At 41.6% G+C, this 23,631-nt stretch overlaps 2 protein-coding genes and 1 non-coding gene across 7 annotated transcripts in view; 1 reads left to right on the forward strand and 2 right to left on the reverse strand.

Moving 5' to 3' along the window:
* Positions 1-95: 95 nt before the first annotated feature.
* LOC116947400 (beta-galactosidase-like) lies at positions 96-11,356 on the reverse strand. 4 transcript variants are annotated; one of them, XM_076069861.1, is made up of 16 exons: positions 10,737-11,323; positions 10,051-10,223; positions 9,268-9,418; positions 8,926-8,986; positions 8,709-8,803; positions 8,451-8,628; positions 8,030-8,088; positions 5,019-5,140; positions 4,622-4,662; positions 4,271-4,389; positions 3,713-3,787; positions 3,413-3,502; positions 2,868-2,981; positions 2,519-2,650; positions 1,722-1,967; positions 96-1,439 (listed from the first exon to the last, which is right to left on the reverse strand). In XM_076069861.1, exons 1-16 carry the CDS (start codon positions 10,818-10,820, stop codon positions 1,218-1,220), a joined length of 1,962 nt encoding a protein of 653 aa, XP_075925976.1. In that variant the 5' UTR covers positions 10,821-11,323; the 3' UTR covers positions 96-1,217. The 4 variants fall into 4 exon arrangements, with proteins under 4 accessions (XP_075925976.1, XP_032818980.2, XP_075925983.1 ...); XM_032963089.2 differs by having other exon boundaries at positions 10,051-10,220; positions 10,737-11,297; XM_076069868.1 differs by lacking the exon at positions 2,868-2,981 and having other exon boundaries at positions 10,737-11,345.
* Positions 11,207-11,277, reverse strand: TRNAG-GCC (transfer RNA glycine (anticodon GCC)). The gene has a single exon. It is a non-coding gene; the product is annotated as a tRNA-Gly (tRNA).
* Positions 11,357-11,361: 5 nt separating the features above from the next.
* LOC116947383 (unconventional myosin-X-like) overlaps positions 11,362-23,631 on the forward strand; it is a 56,692-nt gene continuing 44,422 nt past the window's right edge. Inside the window, exon 1 of one of the 2 annotated variants that reach the window (XM_032963057.2) lies at positions 11,362-13,217. The gene's annotated coding sequence lies outside the window, so the exon portion shown is untranslated. Of the gene's footprint in view, positions 13,218-21,401; positions 23,577-23,631 lie in introns of those variants that run through there. The other variant, XM_032963047.2, reaches the window with a different exon arrangement.

Below are 23,631 nucleotides of genomic sequence, written 5' to 3' on the forward strand. Positions count from 1 at the left end.
GAAGTTCAACATACGTTAAAGCTAGACAATTAAATACAATCAATCCCTTAGTTGCTGCTCTAAACTCGCCAGCCAGCCGCAAGTCTCGTTCCCTGTTAGTCTCGAGCAACCTTTATTGACAACACTTCACACTGCCCTGTCCACACATTACATGTGCTACAAGCATCGATGCAAAATGTGCAGATATTGGGACATTTTTGGTCATCACCCATCCAAGCCACCCAACATTGGCTCATTGCAGCAATGTTAAAACAGGAAATGATTTTCAATTCCGTGGATTTAACTCGGTGCATACACTAGTAATTTAACTCTCAGTGAGTGGAGATCAGGATGTTGGTCTCCGGATAAAAAGCTGCTTTGAGATTATTTTCACAAAGTTGGCGAAATCTGATTGAGCAACCTCTTGGTGAATGTGCCCCAACACAGTATCTGTTAAGTTTCACAATTAACAATCACGAATAAGATCAATGGTTCACTGCTTTATAGCACTTGTCAAGTCGTATACTGTTGGCTACCTTAATCTCATATTAATAATACTGTTTACTGCATAATGGATGTTGTGATGTGTTTAGTAGGCTATATCCTGGGGATATCAGCTTTGCATCGTACAGTGAAGCGTGTACCTCATACGTCCTGGCCTTTCCAGTGTTCCACTGTTCTCACAAATAGGATGACTGTATAAGGTCATGAGCATGTGAATAATGGCATACAGAAAGGGGACCATTAGAAACATAAAATGTACTGTTTTCCTCTTACAAAGTATTCTACCACAACTTGCTCAAGAAGCACTTCCTGATAACTGTAATCTTGGTTTTGTTCGAATATAATTATAAAACCTACAAAAGGTCAATGTCTCCATGTTAAAATGAACAGAAATTTTCTAAAAACAATTGGAGCGCTGTATATTATAAATTGTATAATTCAAAGATAACACCTTTTTTTCCAGAAAGCATTAGCAAAACTATAATACTCTACGACTGTGTGAATAGTCAGTTGGATTTCTCTCCTAGACTGGGCTTCACGATATAAATGTAGAATGAACACCAATGGTTCAAGGCCACCAACAAAGAAGAACACGCTTGAACAGGGAGACGCTGATTTCTCTGACTTTACGTTGCTAAACAAAAATACATGTTTTTATCTCTAGATATAGACTAATTTCTTAAATACAAACAATTGTTTTACAGAATTAACAAAACATTTATTTGGGCAACTTATCATCTGAATGTTCCATTAAGGATGGGCCTGTCCAGAAACTGCACGAGGTAGCTGCATCCAGCAGACTCGTGGCCCAAGCAGGACACTCCCTCCAGCTCCAGCACGGTCACATTGTTGGGTAGCGATGCGGAGATCAAGCTGGCGGGCACATAGAGGGTCATCTGGGGCCCTTGTCTTGGCCAGTATCGACCCAGGTTGAAGCCATTCAGCCACACCTGGCCCTGCCAACCAAAGTGAAATTATTCGTGAATATCGAGTACAGCTTACATCAGTGATCATAAATGTGATTACAAAAAAGACTACATCTTACCCTGCTCCCATGTATCTATAATTTACTGAATGTCCTGATGAAATATGTCCTCATGACAACTTATGCACAAATCGCAAGTCATTCCGGTGCATTTACAAATATGATCCCTAAAATATTATACATTAACTTAGAGTATTTTTTTTTATGTTAACGTATAGCTGATGATTATATGTTTATACGTAAAATGTTCTACCTTTGTCCATCCATACATCTTGAGAAAGGTGTCCCAGGGAAAGCTAGGGATATCAGGTGGGATTGAGAAGGAGCCGTGGTAAAACGTTGGAGCAGCAATTCCTGCTTGGTCCAGTCGTTTCATCTTAACAGAAGAGTGGAAACTTGAGGGCAGCAAACCCTCTGCTATCACCGAATCAATGTCCAGAGAGTAGATCATCCAGTCAGTCAAGACTTCACCATCAAGGATCAAACCAGAGAGAAGGCCCTGCAGAGAACACCTCTTGGTTAGGATTCATGCTTAAGTGCATAGTAAAAAGCAACACATTATAAATAGTAAAACCCTGAAAAACTGCACTATTAGGTCCAATTATTACAAACATTCCACTTAAGATTTCAACAGTATCTTGAAATATTATTTGAGTAATCATTCTGTGGTTTCCAGCATTAGATCCACAAAACAACTTTCACCTACTTCTAATCTGATGATGTCAATGTCAAAAAATGTTTGACCATATGAACTTTCCTGAAGATGTACTGTAAATTGGTCATCCTTTATAAATTGTTCTGAGATATATGGGTGCTGATTGATTTCATTTCAGAAGTGCACTCATAAATATAATCCAATAAATGTGCTTCTTTTAAAAACATAGAAAAACAAAATGCATGGTTTACCTCTCAAGTGAGTGAACTTGAGCAAAGTATGGGCTGTGGTTAACAAAACGTTAAAAGCCGCATTTAGTGAACTGTCTAGTTATACACATTGGTCATCTGACTACTTATACTCTTAGAACAATTATATTCAAGTAAAGTGCATACTTTTCTTTCACCAAGGTGTTTTCCAAAACTGATTCTGCCCATGTTCTCCACCAGGACATCCAGCCATTCTCCAACATTGCCCTCTATAGACACAGATCTCCTCCTATCCCGGTCCAGCACCCCCTGCACCACCTGTAAGAGACATCAGCCCAGTCTACAGCTCCACAGCTGGCTTGTTTAAACACTCACTTGTATGGTGCACTTTTGAAAGCATAACACTAGCTTTGCTTTAGAGCCAGGTTTTAACACAATGTATTTGTTTCTTGCCATAAACACGTTGCCAGCTCAAAAGCTATATCCATAAACATAATCATAATAGTCACTAAATAGTATGAATTGCATTACAAACCCCATTTATGGAGACATATGCACGGTCATTTAGCCCATTTGGTGGAGGACGGAGCTGTGCTGGATTAGAATAGTTTTTTGGAAGCTTGGTTCTGTAAAGCATGAATCCATGGTGCTGCATATATTCATTCACAATAAACACACAACCACACTGATGTCAGGAATATCATAAACAGCTGGAAATTAAGCAACTATAATCAGAAAGTTTTTTTCACTGTCCTAATATAGGACATGGATTTTAAATGTACATTAAAAAATTAAACACTATTCCTTTTGCCTATTTAGAAATTCAACTGAACATAAAGCAGACATTTTCTGTGAATCAGTGGATAGTGAGAACATGCTGTGTGACCAGGCATTCCCCAGCCAGTCATTAAAATGCCTACCACATTTGCATGATCTGTACATGTGGAAATTGCAGAAGGCTTTTTTTCGTAATTAAAATACTGTAACTGCCTGTGTGAAATACTACATGAAAAAGCTGGTGTGAGTCAAATAAATATGAATCTATAGGTTAATGGTCCAGAGCTTAACAGATTTGTCTACCTGATTCATCTCCTCGAAGCTCAGGGGGTGCTTGCTCTTGACGGGCCCATAAGGGGCTAAAATGTCCAGCAACTCTGTAAGATTCTTATACTGGACAGGAAAGAAACATTCACAAGTCTTATAAATGCATACATATCGCAATTGAAATTTAAAGCATAATCATATACTGTGGCAAAAAATGTGTTCTTCACATGTTGTTGATATTTCTTGAATATCATACTGTTAGCCATGTACATTGTTGTCCATGTATATAAATATAAGTAAATATATTGTACAATCAGACTATCGTAAATAAAGTACCGGGGTCATGTGCACATATCCATATGCATATTTTGGCGTTGGTGGTGGCATCGGACCTGCCGGTATATCTGCATACTGCACACACAGACAAGTAACAACGCATCTTCATTCCAGTGAAGTTATGAAGTTATGTTACATCTATCAAGTGATTTGAGAGGAGTCACTGACTACAGTGCTATTTAGATTACCTTAAGCAGGTGCCATTAATTAAATAAATAAAGAATACACCTAAATTAACACAGACCTAACTAGAATATGATCTAATACTCGCAAAGAGTCAAGGAGTGAGCAGATGGGAGAATGGTGTTTTACAAATATTTGCATGTTTTGGCTGAATGTTTTTTTGCTGGCAGCCAGCCTACCATAATCACAATCTGTTACTAGTGTTGCAACCAGTTTGTTGCTCACACAATCTTTCTCCGTTCCTTGCTAGTTTACAATGTTAATTGAATCTACCTCTGAGTTGTAGCTATTACATGATTGGTTTCATGACTACATTTGAGTTAATATTGCGTTTTGTGAAATGTGAAGTTGGCTCAGAGCCCACCCACCGTCTACCTTGCGTATAACATCACGGATTATGTATAGCTTCTCCGTGGGGTCTCCAGCCTCCGAGAGTGGCGCATCATAATCATAACTCGTTGGGACGGGCAGGAACGATACGTTAAAGTCCCCACCTGCAAGGAAATGACGTTAGGTCCCCGATTGCAACACAACATTTATTCTCTGTGCAATGCACATTTTATCAATAAAAAACACTTTAATCATGGGACAGGTATGTTTTTTGATAAGTGTATATCAGTATTCTAGTTGATAATTTAATATAACCTCTGGTTGAATCTATGAAGCTGTCTTGGTTGCTTACCATGCGGTTCAAATTACATTAATTCCTTCCTGTTTAATACTCACCACTCCAATAGCCAAAATTTGTGCCTCCTTCAAACATATACCTGATGGAAGAAAGATGGTTAAGGCTTTTTCTAATTTATTTCGGCAGACAATTCCATTGGAAATAAATGGAATCAACTATGATATTTCACATGACATATGAAATACATACATTGTATTTTGCATAAAGTTTATCCATGTGTTTCTAGTAGGGAAAAGTAAATGTTTATAATAAATTCCTAATTCCTGCATGAGCAAATGTTGACATCAGTGAACAACAAAGTTTAATTTTATTTAACAAACACACCTTGAATTTGTAGCTTTAAAATATATTAATTAGACATTATAAACTAACCCCAGGAGTAGTGCACGTGATGTGCATGAAGGTGCAGTGATTCGCAGTGTGATGCGCCCTCACATGTTAACGCTCGCCCCCAGGGACAACATCTGGTCCAGTGCTGATGCCACCAGGCTGCTGTCTCTGGTGGAATGCGCGTATCCCCAGTAGTCCAGCCAGCCAGTGTAGAATTCCGAGTTCACCTTTTTGTTTTGAAAATCATGTACAGATTTGTAAGGGCTTATTACAGTAATTAATTAATTACGTACATTTGCAACAAATGTAAAGCTATGTTAATGTGCTCTAAAACAAACAAGTTTCAGCTTTAAGTTGATAAATATAAGCAGGGCTTGAAGGATATTTTTATGCTGGGATTCAAAGTTAAAGTCAAAAGATGTCTTCACTCAGGTAAGCATAGCGTCGTGCTGATTTCCATCTACAGAGTCAGGAGTGGAACTTCCACACTAATATTATGGGAGCCAGTCGCTCCATAGAATGCTGGGAATAATAATAACGTACAGTAATACATGCCTTTGTAGTGATGTAACTATGGTAATTCGACAGTAATTAAGATTTGTGCTTCCTACCCACCTTGCAGTTGTGGTCCTGAGCACATAGTTAAGCTAAGCTCTCCGTTGTAAACGCCAGCCTTTAACCATTAACATGTGAATTGGTTGGATTAGCACACCCAAATAAGTTACTTTCAAATCAAGATAGAAGGTAAGCTGTTACGTCCAAAGCAATCAGACGTCCGTAAACAATATAGCACAAAGTCCACTTTTATTGACACCCTCAATTTTATTTTCAATAATCTGGAAATAAAAAAATACTGCGCCTGAATATTCCTAGATCTATCGAAAACATTTGATCCAGTAGAACATATAATTTTATTAAATAGACTTCGAACCCTACGATTTTCCAAGCATAGAGTTGACTGGTTGAAAAGCTGACCTTCGGGTCATCATAAACTCAAAACTTACTTTCAAGGATTACATTGACCACACTGGGAGAAATGCAAAAAGAAAAACCTGGCTTTTTTTAATAGACAACTGTTTCCCAGCTACGCTTCGTTTAGAGTTGGTTCGGGCTACCATACTGTACTCTTTGGTTCTTTCGGTAAAGTCACGTAGGTAGAAAAATAATACAATAAAATAAATCACGACGTTTCCATCGCAACACAAGCGGTCGTCCTCAGGCGGAAAAAAATAATGTGGCAACATAAGTAACCTCTTGTTGTAACAGATCTCGCTGGTTCAGCAGTTCCACTGCTGGATTCTTTTTTCCGCCTCACGACGACCGCTTGTGTTGCGATCGAAACGTCGTGATAGTTTATTTTTAGTTTTATTTTATTATTTTTCTACCTACGTGACTTTACCGAAAGAACTAAAGGGTATGGATTCCTGCAGTCACGAAAGCTTCAAATCAAGATTCTACCATACTGTGTTTATATGATTACTGCAACGTTTTCTACCATTCTGCTTCCAGTTCAACGAATCAAAATTGTCTTAAGGTTGTTATTGTTTGTCTTGCATCACACTGGGATTTTTGCACACAGTGTTGTAATACGGTTTTTTTTCTGCAAGATTTGCTGGTTTATCCAGGATGTTTCTGTCGCACGTCGTTGCTTTAAGATGTTCTCTGTTCATATTTTGTTTGTTGCGATTGCACCCGACTCAAGAGCCGCATGGCTCACAGGGCTATACCTAATAAATGAAACTTGAAACAAGCTTAACCCTATATATCATTCTGCTCTAAGATTTGCTCAAGATGCCCCCTATAAGACCCATCATTGCGACCTGTATAAACAGCTCATCTAACATCCCTCCATGACAGCAGAACGATTCACCAGGCCGTGTTTATATCCTTAGTGGCAAATCAGCACAATATTTGTTTGATCTGTTGACACCGCGGGAAGGCAGATCAAACCTAATGAGTTAATTATTCTTTCTATTGAATGTTACGAGATGTAGATCCAGTTTCGGTAAACGGGCTTTAACAGCGACTGTGCCTTGTTTTTGGAATAATATTGTCACAAGATTAGATCTACATTCACTACCGTCATTGAGTCACTTGAAATAACTCATTTACAGTGAATTCCTGCATAGCTGCCACTGTATAAATAACTAGACGATGTGTGGACATCGTTTGCTTGCAAGTGACCTCTTTGTCTTGTGCCTTGTCAGCGCTACTATTTTTTAATGATGCTGTGTTTTGCTCGGTGAAATGTCATTGTTGATTGATGGCGCATTTATATATTTTTTATTGGAAAAGGTGTGTTTTACCACTGGCACGTTTTATGCCTAATCGTGCACGTTTTTGATTCCTTCATTGGCTAAAACTTTAAAGATATATTTTTTTACATTTGAAATATAATTCCTTACATTTTTGTTATTCATTTTCATTATTCATTTATTTTTCTCTTATGTGTTGTCTGTCACAGAAACGTTGTTTTTTTATTGATGAAACCCGACTTAAGAGCTTCTTAGTTCACAGTGTACTTCAAAATAAACTGAACTGAACCATGACCACATGACTATTGTTATGCTTCACAGCTTGAGAGCATTAATTACATAATTGGATAACACAATCGTAAGGATGTGGCAGTAATAGCATAGGGTGATATAGTATAATACTCATTTCCAAATGATTAGCGATGACACGACGCCTTCAACATCACCCAAGTTCCTCACAAATTACACGAATGTATTTTGTTGCCTATGAAATGGATCCTAAACATGGACGGTGACAAGTAAATTATGAATAAAATTAAAATTATGCAACGAGACATGGACATCGGCATAGCTGGGAATTACACTGAGACAAAAGCACGTGGATCAGTTTGATCCGGGTTGAACCGGCCTGAACCGGTTTGAACCAGTTAGATCCGGTTAGAACTGGTTTGAACTTGGCTGATGGGTAAGACTGTTATGGGATTGCTGCTAATATAGATTATATGCTGAGGATGACCACCATTGGCAAAATATTATCTTGTCTAAATATAAATAAGTTGTTCTTTGAAAATAATTTCGATTTTATTTGAATTAATTGCTTTTTACGCGTTTTATTTGGACCTTTTAAATATTTCTACTTACCAAAGGACCATTGGGTTCAAACTTCCGTTGCATTTCAAATGCCTGGGTTATGTTGGTTTCTGTTGATACACAAAACACATTTCGTACTCTCGTGGTTTGTGATACATTTCACCACAAATATGTGACTTTCACAGGGTCTTATGAGCCAACAATACCATATTAACTCCTACATTACAGACTCGAGAATAGTATAGATCCAGCAATCGACTATATTGTTTCTGCCAAGTGCAATCTGGAGATATATATTCGATTATACATGCAATCACATTTAAGACAAGATTCGGTTGCAATGATTATGAAACGTCATTTAATAAACACATTTTTTTACAACTACAGTAATTTAAAACGTCTGTTGCAGCATCTTGTGATGTGTATCCACAGGGCACATCTGAAGTGTCGGGGCTACCTGCATGCCACATACCGATGCCAAAGTCAATGGTGCTATAGAGGTCTTGGAGGGATCCACATGACTGCGAGTGTAGCGAGGGTTCGTCCGTGGTGAAGAGGACAACGTCCCTGCCCAGTTTAGAGCGGAACACCTCTGTGAGGTGCCGCATGTACTCCATGTCGCAACCAAACGACCCATACTCATTCTCCACCTGTCATGTCAAACACAAACAGTTCAGACCGTATTCCGATGTTAGACAGCATTGTGTATTTTACAACAGGTTGATTGTACCTGAATAGTGATGATTGGTCCTCCATTCTGGTAAAGCCATGGCTTTACTTTGGGCAACAGGACACTCATCCAGCTATCCACGGCCTTGAGGTATTCTGTGATAAAACATTTAATTTGAAAAATAGACGTTAGCAGGCGTTCATGAAAAACAATGTTAAATACATATAAAGTACAGAGCAGAGATCTTAAAGCACATGTGCAGGCTTTGATAGATCACCTTTGTCAGAGGAGCGTAGAACAATGCCTCGTTTCTGTATAAGCCAGGCCGGCAGGCCACCCTGAATAAGTTACACATTTGCAAAGATTCAGTAACACAATCCTGCCATTGAATTAAATTACAAACTCCGCATTGGTTTTCATCAAAAAAGTATGCTTGCACAGGTTACATTTGTTTTCACGTACACAATAGCTTATTTATTAGTAAACTATTTTCCTCCCCTCCATAGGACGAAAATTTACGGTTTAATATTACACCACACATAGCAGGAACAACGACCTGGGGAGGGGTGGGAATTAGAACCCAGGATTGTGCTGTAGCACATAGACACACGGCACGCACCATGTCCCACTCTGCGCAGATATATGGCCCTGGTCGCAGGATTAGAAGCAGTCCGGTCTCTTTCACTGTCCGGATGAATTCCTCCAAATCTTTCTCTCCGGAGAACTCAAACACGCCAGGCTTGGTCTCATGGTAGTTCCACGGCACATACCTGCGTCGTCGTGCATAGGAATGGCAGTGTTGGCACAGTCATATTTACACTTGACACAGTCACTTTAAGATGTTTTTCTTGTTCGTGTTTTTGTGGGTTTTTTTGTTTGTTGCGGTTGCACCGGATTCAAAGGGGCCGAATGGCTCACGGGGCTATACCAAAATAAAGAAACTGAAACTAAAAACTGTGGGTTGACTTGGCCGTGTTCGTTCGGTCTCTTGTGTTTTCTGTAACACGGTAACACTTTCTCGTTGTTGAGTACAGTACCAGAGCAGACGTGGATTACATTTTTTGGGCAGTGGAGCAGTTTATATATATACATTTTTAACACGAAACATGGACTGCATTAGTCGCGCATGCAGCCACTCCTCGGTTACATCTGTTGCTCGCATCAAACTTTCTTAATTATTATTTTTAAAAAGGCCTATTTCAGATAAACGTACCGCTTTATCTAGCGGAGCAGCACCGTCTGGCTAACATTCCTTAAGAGTAAAATACGATGGTGAAGCATTGTCTTCAAATTTCTTGTGACAATGCGTTCAACGCATTTTTATAACCGGACGCACAACAACAACACAACAACAACAAAAACACAAACTTGTACTTATTGTAATAACGAAAGCGAAACTAACGTTTGGACAGCATTGAGGCCAGTGGTGTACATCTTGAGCAAGCGGTCCTTCCAGTAGACTCGTGGCACCCGGGAATAGTGCAGGCTGCCGGCGATGTAACGAAAGGGTTCTCCATCCTTGACGAAGCAGTCTCTGGCACGGTCGATCCCAAACGACTGGGCACACGAGGCCTGCTTGGCAACAACAACAGCAGCATCAGCAACAACAACAGCAGCATCAGCAACAACAACAACAAGCACGCCGCTTATCACGAAAGCCGTGCCCTGTCGTTCAGTGGAGACGCAACTCTCGTTGTCGTTGTTGCTGGGAATGATTTACTGTTACAGTCCTCCGTATGTACAGTTATCTATGATTCACGTTCTGCGTCGGTTAACACATCAACGCAAACTGCTACATGTGCATTCTTAAACAGCGTGAGTTTGTTTAGTTTGTTTGTTTTTTAAAAGTCAGCATTCGCCACGGTACAATACATATACCAATACATATACGTGGTGTCACTGTCGCCGGCTCTTAGCAAAGCGCAGCTGGCTGACTTGTCACGGGGATTTACATGCGCGTTGTCGCCCAGCGTGGGTTTAGAGGAACGTAGAGCGAGTTTAAACCATCCAAACACCCCCACACCCCCACACCGATTTGCGTCGCCTACGACGTTAAAGGCGTAGAGAAGGGCATCGTCACCGTCCTACCTTCGGCGAAAGGCAAAGCAACAACAACAACAGGAGGCGGTGAAGAACGCGGCCCTGGACTTGCGCCGCTGCCGCCGCCGCCATCCTTGGCTTCTGTACCGACGTGGTGACTTTACCGAATAAAACCAAAGACTATGAATCCTTGCAGTCACGAAAGCTTCAAATCTAGAATTTTGAAACGTTGTTTTGCAAGTCGGCGTTGCGCTTCGTCGTGCCCCAGACTTGAACGAGTCCGTCGGTAGGAGGCAGCAGCAGCTGCAGGAGCGAGCAGCGCTTTCCAAAGGGCGGACGAGGAAGGCTGTGAGGAAGGCCCAAGTTTTACCAATACAACGCGATTTCGCGTTGTATTATTGTGCACTGTTAATAGCAGCGTATGCGACGACTCGCCCCGTGACACTCGAGCGAACAGCCAGGACGTTGGGTAATTGTATTATGACAGAATAAAATAAAAAAACATTTTAAAAAAACGCTGCATTGGCCGGGAATCGAACCCGGGCCTCCCGCGTGGCAGGCGAGAATTCTACCACTGAACCACCAATGCATAGACACGGGTACCCTGACCTAGGTGTCTAGACCTAGGTGCCTATTCCAGTTGGTGTGTTGGTTCACGGCCAGAGGGCATTGATCACTGACATTGTGGTCATTCGATTGCTCGGCATGAATGCGGCAAGGCGTACAAACTGAACTCAAACCTAAATTGTGCCGCTTAATTGAGGTTACTGCCTGTGTGTTATCTCGTTGAGGGGCTCGGCCTGGGACTGTGCTGTTATTGTTGTTGTTTTTGCTGCCTTGCCCAATCTTAATCGGACCTATATAATCAACTAATTATGTTTACTGATTTGCTTACCGTTTTCTCTCTTTTGAATTCCGATTGTTATTTTTTTATTGTTTGCTGTTGCACCTTTGCTGACCAGCCCATACTGGACATCCGTGAAAAAGAGCTTCATAGCTCATCGGATTGCTTCTCCGATTTAAATGTTTTTTAGTTGTTGAACAATCTAATTCTGACATCGGTGGCAGCAAATATCCGGGCAGCTGAGGGTGAGAGGTTGTGTGTGTTGAGGGGTGGGTGGAGGACCTCTGGGAATTAAGGTCGGATTCACGGCAGCGTGGGGAATGTGGCGGGGAATTTTAGTTGGGATCCAGCCACTTGGGAGGCGCGGTTGAGACACTTTCATTGTTGTTACCAGACCTGGGGCAAAAATGTTGCCTTTAAATCGGTGTTATCTTCATTGCAATGCCCGCGGGCGACTTAGCAGCCCCCCTGGTGGCCTTTAGTGGAGCACCAGACGTGCCCCCCCCTCCCCGACAATACACAAATGTCAAAACACCCCCCATCGTATTAAAAAATAAGAGGTTTTTACTGGAAATAAAACAGGTGTTAAGATGTTCAAATACCAAATAGAAGCCTTTTTGCAAGGAATCATGTCTGCGTTAACCACACGTACATGTGGTGAACATGCAAACAAAAACATGATCTGATAATATACAGTCTTTCAAACTGATTGGCCTGCACCAGTGACAGCTTTATTCAGGGCCTGGTTTCACCAGTGTCAGACCAGAGAATGCCAAAAGGCGAACAATACAAAGACAATGCGAGAATTGGGTGAGCAGCTACCCCCCCTATCGTACCGTCACAAACCCAATGGTTCAAATGTGTGGCGGGCCTGAACACTGATGATGTCTTATCGGCGAAAGTAACCCCCCCCCCACCACCTCTGAAAATTAGTGAACACTGCTTTAAATTATGTGAAGAGAACGTGTCAAGATAACAATTTTACCCGTGTACATATAGATGTACACATAAGCAGCATACAAGGGATAGGTTGCTCCCCAGCCTCATACGCTTTACATGTTTCATTTAAATGGCTGAATATATTCAAATCAATGTTGCCATTGCCTCTACCTATCGTACGGGCAGGGATTACAATTTGATTTTACAACAAATAGTGTTAAATATAAGCGCTGAATATTAAATAAATAAAAACTCTTGAATGACTCAAATGCAACGCGATCTCAAGCGGAGAGAACCCATGTAAATTACCTTACTCTCAATTTAAACGAACAAAAAAAATACACACAGACTTTCAATATTTAGAGTTAAAATCCTCTCGTGTGGAAACCCTGCAATAACACTTTCCTCCGGGGTGGGGTTTATCCACAGAGGGGTGGTGCTAACAGTGAAAAGAGTAGCCTTGGCCACCACTCACAAGTGAGTGGGAGGCCCTCCCCGCTAGGTGAGTTGACACTCGGCGTGCCTTCTCGATTGGGCACCAGCAAGTCAAGGTGGAGGGCACCCCACCTCCTTGCAAGGCCGGGCAATTGTACGATACGGTGAAAATAATGGGGGCATTGGGGGGGGCGAGGACAGAAAATTCAGGAGGCTTCACTCAATAGCTTAATTATCCATCATCACATGGGCAAATTCATTTATTTGCATTCTCACGCGTCTTGATGAGCAAGAGACACCGGTGGTTTAAGGTGAGAGGGAATTCCGCACCGACAAGTGCCACCCTGCGGGTGCAAGGTAAAGATGATGAGTGATGGCGGGTGGGGGGGGACAGGTACAGGTGTGGACACCCGGTCCCCCGTGCGCCTGCTGCGGCTGCCAGAGTAGTGAGACGAGGTGCCTCGTGGCTCCACGGCTCCCGAGCGTGAGACGTGAGTGCTTTGTGCGTGGATTGTACTTGGAAACATGTTCACAGAGTCGGTTAGTATAATTGGGCACTTTCATTATGATGACAGCAGATATGGTTTTGCTTGTGGCTTAAAAAGTTAACGTTATTACAATTAAGTGTCGTATTGTTACATTCTGCTTGTCAAACGGTACCGTACGTTTTGAGATACAGTATTTAAAAAAAAAGTACATTTCAACCTGAAAGGCACTACAGTATATGTATTGATCTTGTTCAACCCAATGTGGTTAGCGTTTAAGTTGTTTAACAATTTTGCATGAATGGTTTCACAACGGCGTTCTATACCCAACAACATTTGTTGATTTCAGGGCTCCATTTTAAAATAAACATCCTCTCGACGGGTTTCTCTTGGATTGAAGAAATATAGCTACCCTATTAAGCAATTATACTGGTAGGAACGAAGTTGTAAACTGAGTGTACCAGCCTGCAATAGATTATTGTGTCCGTCCGTCCCCTTTCATTAACGAAGTGAAATCTCGTGCTGTTGGGTGTAAAATCAGCAATAGACAGCGCAGAGACTTGATATGTCTTATTGCACCCAACATTTGGAAGTCACATTATCTCATTTACGAACTTCTACCAGCCCACCCTGCAGGGACCTGCTATCCATACCTCAATTCAAGGTTGTGGACTAAATTTTGCCAGGGACAATTAGCGTTGGGCCCTTCTGTCGTAAGACAGATGTGCTGTTTGGCCACGCTGCTTCAGCAAAAAGCCATAGGTGGCAGTATTCCCATTTGCCTTTCCGCGTATGGAAGACATTAAGAGTCCTTTTTTCATCCCGTTGTAATGTGTGGACAGTACTTTGGGTATTAACGCCGTTTGATGGTGCACTATTTTATCTTACTTTTTAGTTTGTTAACATCAAACCTTAGAAAACCAAAAGCTTATCTGTTACATTTAAAGCACACAGATGAGCAAACGGGTGTACTGTACATATACTTGTGTGTACACATCGTATGGAGAGAATTCAAATTGAAAAGCGGCTTGTTATATGGAATGCGACACCAAAGGCAACAGATGTGTTTACATTAGTCCTGTTTGCTTGGCATCTCTTAAATCATCGTAGCAACTGGAGAGCAGTGGATCCGATCACGGGACATAGACAATTGGTCGGAGTTTTCTACTAATATTTGAATTTGGTGATCAGGTTTGGAGAAAAAATAGGATAGGTACATTCCAAACATCCTTCGGGCTTTGCTGTGCCAAATGTCCACTCGACAGTTGAATGTACAGTAAGAGCATGGGGAAGTATGGCATATTGGGCTTCTGGATTACGTACCATAACATCTCCATATATATAAGGCAAAGTTGTGATTATGTGTGTCTGTTCAAAATGTTTAGCGTACGTCCCGACATGCAACAAACTTGAAATTTGCCATGTGGGTACTTTCCACACAGTACACCATGCAAAAATTATAAAAATACACTTTTTGGGGGGGGGGGAGCTCAATAATGCATATACAGTAAAACCTTGGATTGCAAGTAACTTGGTCTGCGAGTGTTTTGCAAGATGAGCAAACATTTTTAAATACATATTAATTTGATAAACGAGCGAGGTCTTGCAATACAAGTAATACATATAGGCTTTGTCTGCCGAGCGTCACGTGATCACAACTGATGTACCGAGTGCTTTGATGTACGAGTGCTTTGGATTACAAACACGTTTCTGGAACGAATTATGCTCCTCGCAATCCAAGGTTTTACTATATTTTTTTGCACGGCAAGTGAGCTGTGACGTCAAATCTGTCACGTGACCTGCGCATGTGGAAGCGTAACGCATTGTAGTGTAGTGTGTCTGTGTGTGTGTCTGTCTATGTGTGTGTGTCTGTGTGTGTGTCTGCCTGTGTGTCTGTGTGTGTCTGTCTGTGTCTGTCTGTGTGTGTGTCTGTCTATGTGTGTGTGTCTGTGTGTCTGCCTGTGTGTGTGTGTCTGTGTGTGTGTCTGTGTGTCTGTCTGTGTGTGTATCTGTCTGTCTGTGTGTCTGTCTGTGTGTGTAGTGTGTGGGGAGCGGTAGTGTAGCGGTTAGCGCTACGCTGCGCTATGAACCTGGCGACCCGGGTTCGATTCCCGCTCACGGCCAACACCAGTGACGATTTTCTGAACCGGTCCCGGGCCTCCCCTAGGTCGACTCAGCCTCAAATGAGTACCTGGTGCGGTGTGTAAACATCGCCACTAGGGAGACAAAGGCGGTCGGGCGTGGTGCTGGCCACCCACCCCCTCGTGTACCGTTCCGGCCTTCATAGGTGCTCGCTAACAGTACTTGCCCCTACAGTCTGTTAAGGCTATATGGGGGATCTTTTTGTGTGTGTCTGTCTGTGTGTGGAAGCGTAACGTATTGTAGTGTAGTGGTTAGCGCGCTGTGTATGTGTCTGTGTGTGTCTGTGTGTGTGTGTCAGTGTGTGTGTCTGTGTGTGCGTCTGTGTGTCTGTATGTGTGTCTGTATGTATGTGTGTCTGTGTGTGTCTGTGTGTGTGTCTGTGTGTGTGTCTGTGTGTGTGTATATCTGTGTGTGTGTGTGGAAGTGTAACGCATTGTAGTGTAGTGGTTAGCGCGCTGTGTGTGTCTGTGTGTATGTGTGTCTGTGTGTGTATGTCTGTCTGTGTGTGTGTATGTCTGTGTGTGTGTGTAAGTGTAACGTATTGTAGTGTAGTGGTTAGCGCTACGCTGCGCTACGAACTCGGCGACCCGAGTTCGATTCCTGCTCACGGCCACCACCGGTGACGATTATTTGAACCGGTCCTGGGCCTCCCCTAGGTCGACTCAGCCTAAAACGAGTAACTGGGGTGCTGTGTGAACATCGGTCCTGGGCCTCCCCTAGGTCGACTCAGCCTAAAACGAGTAACTGGGGTGCTGTGTGAACATCGCCACTGGGGGGACAAAGGCGGCCGGGCGTGGTGAATCCAAGTCCCGGGCGAAGCCGGGTAGTAAAGCTAGTTGTTTTATAAAATAGAATGAAAATGTCACATCGTGATATAATTGTGGTGTTTGTGCAGGCACACTCACTGGAAATGGAAGGGAACCTTTTTTTCATGTTGTTTAGGCCAGTATTTAAAGGATGCTGTAGTGTTTGAGCCGCAAAGGGTTGGTTTAAATTATTTATCAATCTAACCGATCATAAACATGAACTGTAGTGATATGGTGCATCTGTGAGCCTCGTCACGGCTACGGACAGAACTAAAAGAAAATCTTTTAAAATAATATTCTATGCGCTGATCAATATCACTTGTGTTTTAGGGGCGTTTGGAAGAGGGTCATCCGGCAACAGATGTCTTCAGTTAGATTGCACTTAATTTCACAAACATCTCACTTTACATTTCAAATACATGGCAAAAACACGTATTTTATCCTTTAGTCGTACGCTGTCTAATAATTGTATTTAAACTAATACAGGTACGCCTCATCACCATCATTAGTCCGGTTCCATCCACTGCTGGGTGTAGTCCACTCGAAGCCATCAGTATCTCTTCGTTCTTCTGCAATTATTGTAATTGACCTAGCACCTTGCACACGAGCTAATTTCATCGCTCCCACATGTTCCGTGGACAACCTCTCGGACGTGTTCCTCTCTCTGGCTGTCACTCCATCATCATTTCGATTTAAAGCTTTCGTGACTGCAAGGATTCATCTTCTTCGGTTCTTTCGGTAAAGTCACGTAGAATGAGAATAAAATAATAAATTAATAAAATAAAATAACACAATAAAATTCTCACGACGTTTCGGCCACAGCACAAGCGGCCTTCATCAGGTGAAGGGACGAGACTGTCTGGAGGACAGCTCCAGCGCTGACAGCTCCAGCGCTGTCCTCCAGACAGTCTCGTCCCTTCACCTGATGAAGGCCGCTTGTGTTGTGGCCGAAACGTCGTGAGTATTTTATTGTGTTATTTTATTAATTGATTATTTTATTCTCATTCTACGTGACTTTACCGAAAGAACCAAAGAAGATCCATCATTTTTGTTAATTATGGCCATCATCCCTTGTAGAGACGTGTTCTGCCCAAGCCAACCTACTCTTCTTAATGTAATTCCAAGTATGCGTCTCTTCATGCATATCTGAGCACTCGTCAGGTGTGATAGATGTTTTTTTAATATATAAATCAATGACCATGTTTCTGAACAATGTCAAAAGGAAACGTTAATCTTTAGACAGATTTATATTTTACTATTCATTATCAATTTCAGTTTGAAATTTAAAGTAGTTGCAGGATTTGCTCAAGCAAGATACATTTACTGCGTTGTGTAGCTTCACACATTTAAATGTTTCAGCTTTTTAGAATGGGTTCTTCCAAACAAAAGCTTTAAAAGTGGTACAAAGCACGTAGCATGTAGATCTGTGTGATTCATAAAAACAGGAAAGACTCCATCAGGGCTTTTATAAACAAACAGATAGGCTTTGATGGTATGTCACACCTGGAATGCAGTTTTCTTGCACTGCCAGAGATAATGTCAGTTCTGGTGATCACGCCTGCTGAGCTTAACTTTTCTGTTGATTGTACTTGATTCAAATACTCAGCTGGGCATCTTTTCAGCCTACTGCCTGCCGGTAGCATCACAGTAAAGGATCTATAGTCAGAGTGAGTATATGTGTGCGTGTGTGCAGTTGTTATAGTTATAGCAAAGAGCACATGTGCATTGAATTACTGTGTACTATACTCTTTGGTTCTATTCGGAAAAGTCACGTAGGTAAAAAAAATAACAACAAAAATCACGACGTTTCGGCCACAACACAAGCGGCCTTCATCAGGTGTACTGTGCTGCACTTTTACCTTTGTAGTGGACACAATTATGAAGGCGGGTTGTTAAACATTAAGTCATCATGCCATATTGTTCCAATTCATGTACATAATCTCTGTTCAGAACTATGTATTGGTGTACTGGTGAAAATCAATTCTTGACCTAAAATAGTTATGTGTAGTGGGTTGAATAACTAGAAGAAGGCTTCTCTGAGGCAACACAGTTTTTATTTAACAATTAACACAGAGCGGTAACGGCCCCTCATACCTGATACACTATGGAGGTTACTCTCCAGACTACTACGCCTCTCACTGGCTAATCTACAAATTCTCCGTGAGTGAAGCTTGAATCTTCACTGGTATATAAGCTTAGAGCCGACCCTTGCAAGGGGTACGGCTCTGCCCTTGTGGCTCTTCAGTCTTCAGGAGGAACGGCGCATCTTGGCCCAATAACACCGTTACATATGCACTGAATTGCTTCTTAAAGAGACTTTAAAAAGCGCCTAAAATTAGTTTAATGTAACTTTTTTTTACAACTTCAGCATAACTCATAGCTGCATGATTACACAAAATAAATGTTTTGTGCATTTTAGCACACATTTTGATTCATTACGAGATTCGTTAATAGATATATATCAGGTAAAATATGTGATGCATGCAGTGATGAAAGCAGAATTCTGGGAAGCTTCAGCATGCGAGTGAGCGCTAGCCAGATGGATGCCTGTGAGAGGAACCAACTATTTGGGGGGGAAAAAAACTCTGCTTGTGTGTTGCAGATAGACAGTCAACTGGGTCTCATCATTCTAGTTGAGTTAGTGAGTGGTGATGCTTAAAAGTGACGGTGTTATTTAAGAGGGGATATTGTGAGGTGGTCACTGGCCACATTTTTCAGAATAAAACATCTCCAACAGCCGATTTGGTAATTTTGCATATATATTTTGTATTAGTGCAATAAACCGAAAGAACCAAGAATATGAATCCCTGCAGTCACGAAAGCTTTAAATCAAAATTCAATTAAAAATTATGAAAAATGCCCGCCAATATTTCACGAGAGCCAGATAGAGCAGACAATACATTGACCCTGCTTGATGTTGCCATAATTCGCCGTTTTCATTAGACTTCTCCCAATAAATAATACTGTACAGCTTCACTGAGAACATCGAAGAGTAGTACTTCGAGGTTCCGACTTGCAGTTTCTAAGTCATGAGTTTGATTTTGCAGCTGGGATTCTTGATTGAACATCTTCATTCAGGATTATGATTGAATGTACATTTCAAGGGTTTAAAAGAATTTTAAGTAAAAATTCTCTATCATTTGATATACAATTTAATGGAATGATTGTTACATTTAGAAATAGTTACTTTTAAAATGATTTTGTGATATACAAGGCTAGATAATTTGTACAATCATAAATTATCTATAACGATAATGCACAATGATACATTTTCATAAAATCAATTAAACAACCCTATGTTTGTTCTGCAGTTGACATTTGCTCAACTCTTTAAATGCTTATTTAATTGCCACTCCCATGTTACAGGCTATATTTCTGTCCGTCTTTCTAAATACCCTCTGCTCACTCGATATCTGCACAGTCAGCTCCCAGCCAGTGATCCCATCCAATGCAGAACTGGATCAAGTGAATACAAATAATAATAGTATTAATTCCTGCTGAAGTAAGATCACTATAACCTACAAATGAATTGCCCAGCACAGGCTGGTCCCATTTCACAGATGTCAGACCAATAATTATTTAGTGACCATTTCATCGTGGCACGGTGCCAGTCCAGCATTTTTGTTTTTATATGTAAAGTCTTAACAGGACATGTAATTTACTGCCAGTAAGGATAATATCTTGATTTGAAGCTTTCTTGACTGCAGGAATCCATACTCTTTGGTTCTTTTGGTAAAGTCACGTAGGTGACGACGTTTCGGGCGCAACACAAGCGTCCGTCATCAGGTGGGAAATCATGGTCTGCTGCTGAGGCAGACTATTTAAAAAGGTTTGATATGGGTGTAGCCCAAGGGTCATAAAGAAGTGGCTGGGGCTAGTGATGTTAATGTGAGAAATTAGCATGTAACTGTACAAAAGAAGGAAAGCAGCCTCCTCGACGAGGGAACGGAAGTGGCTATGTTAATGTGAGAGATTAGCATGATATTAATGTGAGAAATTAGAGGGCACGGAAGTGGCTATGTTAATTTGAGAGATTGGCATGATGTTAATGTGAGAAATTAGCATGTAACTGTAGAAAAGAAGGAGAGCGGCCTCCTCGATAAGAGAGTGCAACCCAACGAATGTAATCCAAAGGGCCTGTGAGTATGAGAGTGCAATCCAAAGGCATGATAGTGCAATGCAATGGACATGTGAGCATGAGAGATCTAAGAGAGAGGCATAGAGAGAGACACAGAGAGTCGGAAATAACAGCTGACATAGGCATGTAGGATGGAAACATCACAGTCAGTTAAGACTTAACCTGGTTAATAACTTCCTTCTAATGATTGCTCAGTTTGTACCCATCCTCTCGGTTGAAGTTGTGTCTGTGTTTATATATCTGGATGGCTTCATGAACAAATCTCTGAAGGTAGCCGGTAGGTTTGCAGAGTACCTCCTTCTTGGAAACATCTATTTCGTATGAGCCCACAGCTTTAAAACAATGATCGGCAATGGCAGAGGTATTGGTCCTACCGTGTTTCAGATTTGCCTTGTGTTCATGGACGTGGTCTGAGACATGTCGTTTCTTTTGTTTAAGATTTTGGAAATCTTTTTGGCGTTTTGAACTCTCCAAATTAAAAAACAGAGATGAAATTGTCATCCTCTCAGCCGACAAGGGCAATGGCACTGTCATCATGGACAAAACCACTTAAAACAACAAAATTCAGGACCTTCTTAATGATGGCAGCTATACAAAAATCAACAGAGATCCCACCAAATGCCTAGCTTCTAAAACCAACAATATCATCACTAAATCGACTTCTCTAATCGATCAGACCAAGCAGAGCTCCCTAAAACCTTCGGCTGCTAGACCACCCAGATTTTATGGCCTTCCAAAAAACCACAAAGTAGGTACCCCGCTCCGTCCTATCGTCTCCACCATTAACTCACCCACCTACAAACTGGCCCGATTTCTGTCTGAGACTCTGCTTCCTTTCACTGGCAAGTCCACCTCAGCTGTATTTAACTCAGCTCACTTGGTTTCGATGTAGTCTCTCTGTTCACCAATGTAGCTGTACTTGACACCATTGCAATCATTGAAGACTTAGTCCAACAAGGACTGAATCCAGATGTACCAACTTTGGTAAGGCACTGTCTTACCAACACATACTTCACCTGGAATGGTACATTCTACAGACAAAGTGAGGGTACCCCAATGGGTTCTCCCTTATTGCCAATGTTTTCATGGATAAATTTGAGACAGATGCCATCCAGATATCCACCCTACGTCCTTCCTTGTGGAAGAGATACGTAGATGACACGTTTGTCATTTGGCCACATGGCCTGCCAGCACTGAACCAATTTCTCAACCACATCAATTCCATACACCCGTCTATCAAATTCACCGTGGAAATGGAAAAGGATGGCAAGCTACCATTCCTGGATGTTTTGATCGAGAAGAGACCTGATGGGTCGTTGGGACATTCGGTCTACAGGAATGCCACCCACACGGATGCCTATCTAAAGCCTGACTCCCACCACCATCCAGCCCAGAAGAATTCCCTCATCAAAACACTACACCATAAGGCCTGTTGCATTTCTGACCAGCACCACCTAGCCAGTGAGTTGGAGCACGTACACCAAGCCCTCAGGATGAACGGATACTCGGACCATACAATCCGCAAAGCTGTCTCCCCAGCCATGCGGAGACAACCTTCTGAGGATCCAACCAAAACTATCACTTTACCGTACATAACAGGGGTTACCAAAAATATTTCCAAAATCTTAAACACAAGATCCAGGTTCGTTTCAATACAGTACACAAAATCCGTGATTTAATCCCATCTGTAAAATATGTGATTCCTGACATGCAATACCCTGGTGTCTACAAACTGAGTTGTGGTTGCGGCAGCAGTTACATTGGGGAAACGAAACGACATGTCTCAGACCGCGTCCGCGAACACAAGGTAGATCTGAAACACGGTAGGACCAATACCTCTGCCGTTGCCGATCATTGTTTTAAAGCTGTGGGCTCACACGAAATTGATTTTTCCAAGAAGGAGGTACTCTGCAAACATACCGGCTACCTTCAGAGATTTGTTCATGAAGCCATCCAGATATATAAACACAGCCACAACTTCAACCGAGAGGATGGGTACAAACTGAGCAATCATTAGAAGGAAGTAATTAACCAGGTTAAGTCTTAACTGACTGTGATGTTTCCTTCCTACATGCCTATGTCAGCTGTTATTTCCGACTCTCTGTGTCTCTCTCTATGCCTCTCTCTTAGATCTCTCATGCGCACATGTCGGTTGCATTGCACTCTCATGCCTTTGGATTGCACTCTCATACTCACAGGCCCTTTGGATTACACTCGTTGGGTTGCACTCCCTTATCGAGGAGGCCGCTCTCCTTCTTTTCTACAGTTACATGCTAATTTCTCACATTAACATCATGCTAATCTCTCACATTAACATAGCCATTTCCGTGCCCTTGTCGAGGAGGCCGCTCTCCTTCTATCTTACAGTTACATGCTAATTTCTCACATTAACATCATGCTAATTTCTCACGTTAACATCATGCTAATTTTTCACATTAACATCACTAGACTCGGCCACTTCTTTATGACCCTTGGGCTAAACCCATTTCAAACTTTTTAAAACAGTCTGCCTCAGCAGCAGACCATGCTTTCCCACCTGATGACGGACGCTTGTGTTGCGCCCGAAACGTCGTGATTTATTTTATTTTATACCTACGTGACTTTACCAAAAGAACCAAAGAGTAAGGCTTACTAGTTCTTGGAAATCTGGATTTAAAAAAAATGTTAGCCCAGGGGTGTGATTGAAGCCTTGAAATTAAGCAGATGTTATTTCCCTCTGTCATTGGTGTCACAGCACTTGCTGTTTACATTTGTTGGGTAATTATTTTGGGTTATGTTGATGTACGGTTGTTTATACAATTGTATTGGCTTGAAGGATGCACTTCTCTACACTTGTTAATTTTCTCATGACATACACTCGTTTTAAATATGATTAATTTAGCTCAATACGGTATTAATATGCCTTACAAACCACTATAGTGTTCATGATCAAAGCAATGCAATGTAAAAAATATTTGTTATCAACAGCGATGATCTATCCACTGCTGGATAAAGGCCTTCTGACATTGTCACGTCCATAATGGTATTCGCGATACAACAATTCATCTCGCTCCTGCACGTGATCTCATCACTCAATCTACATGGTGACCATCCTCTCAGGTGTGCTCTCTCCTTTGGTTGCCATTAACCTACTGAGATTGAAATGTGACAGTAT

The sequence above is a fragment of the Petromyzon marinus genome, chromosome 2, assembly GCF_048934315.1.
Source record: "Petromyzon marinus isolate PM22_M1 ecotype Great Lakes invasive population chromosome 2, UKy_Petmar_22M1.pri1.0, whole genome shotgun sequence".
NCBI classification, from domain to species: Eukaryota; Metazoa; Chordata; class Hyperoartia; order Petromyzontiformes; family Petromyzontidae; genus Petromyzon; species Petromyzon marinus.

What these genes read in the sequence shown, in the direction of transcription:
- LOC116947400 (XM_076069861.1), bottom strand. Translation starts at nt 10,820, where the DNA reads ATGGCGGCGGCGGCAGCGGCGCAAGTCCAGGGCCGCGTTCTTCACCGC. An exon ending in CTGGGGGCGAGCGTTAACAT is followed by an intron (nt 4,663 to 5,018) that starts GTGAGGGCGCAT and finishes TTCTTCCATCAG; the next exon opens with GTATATGTTTGAAGGAGGCA. An exon ending in GCTTCGAGGAGATGAATCAG is followed by an intron (nt 2,982 to 3,412) that starts GTAGACAAATCT and finishes GAATATATGCAG; the next exon opens with CACCATGGATTCATGCTTTA.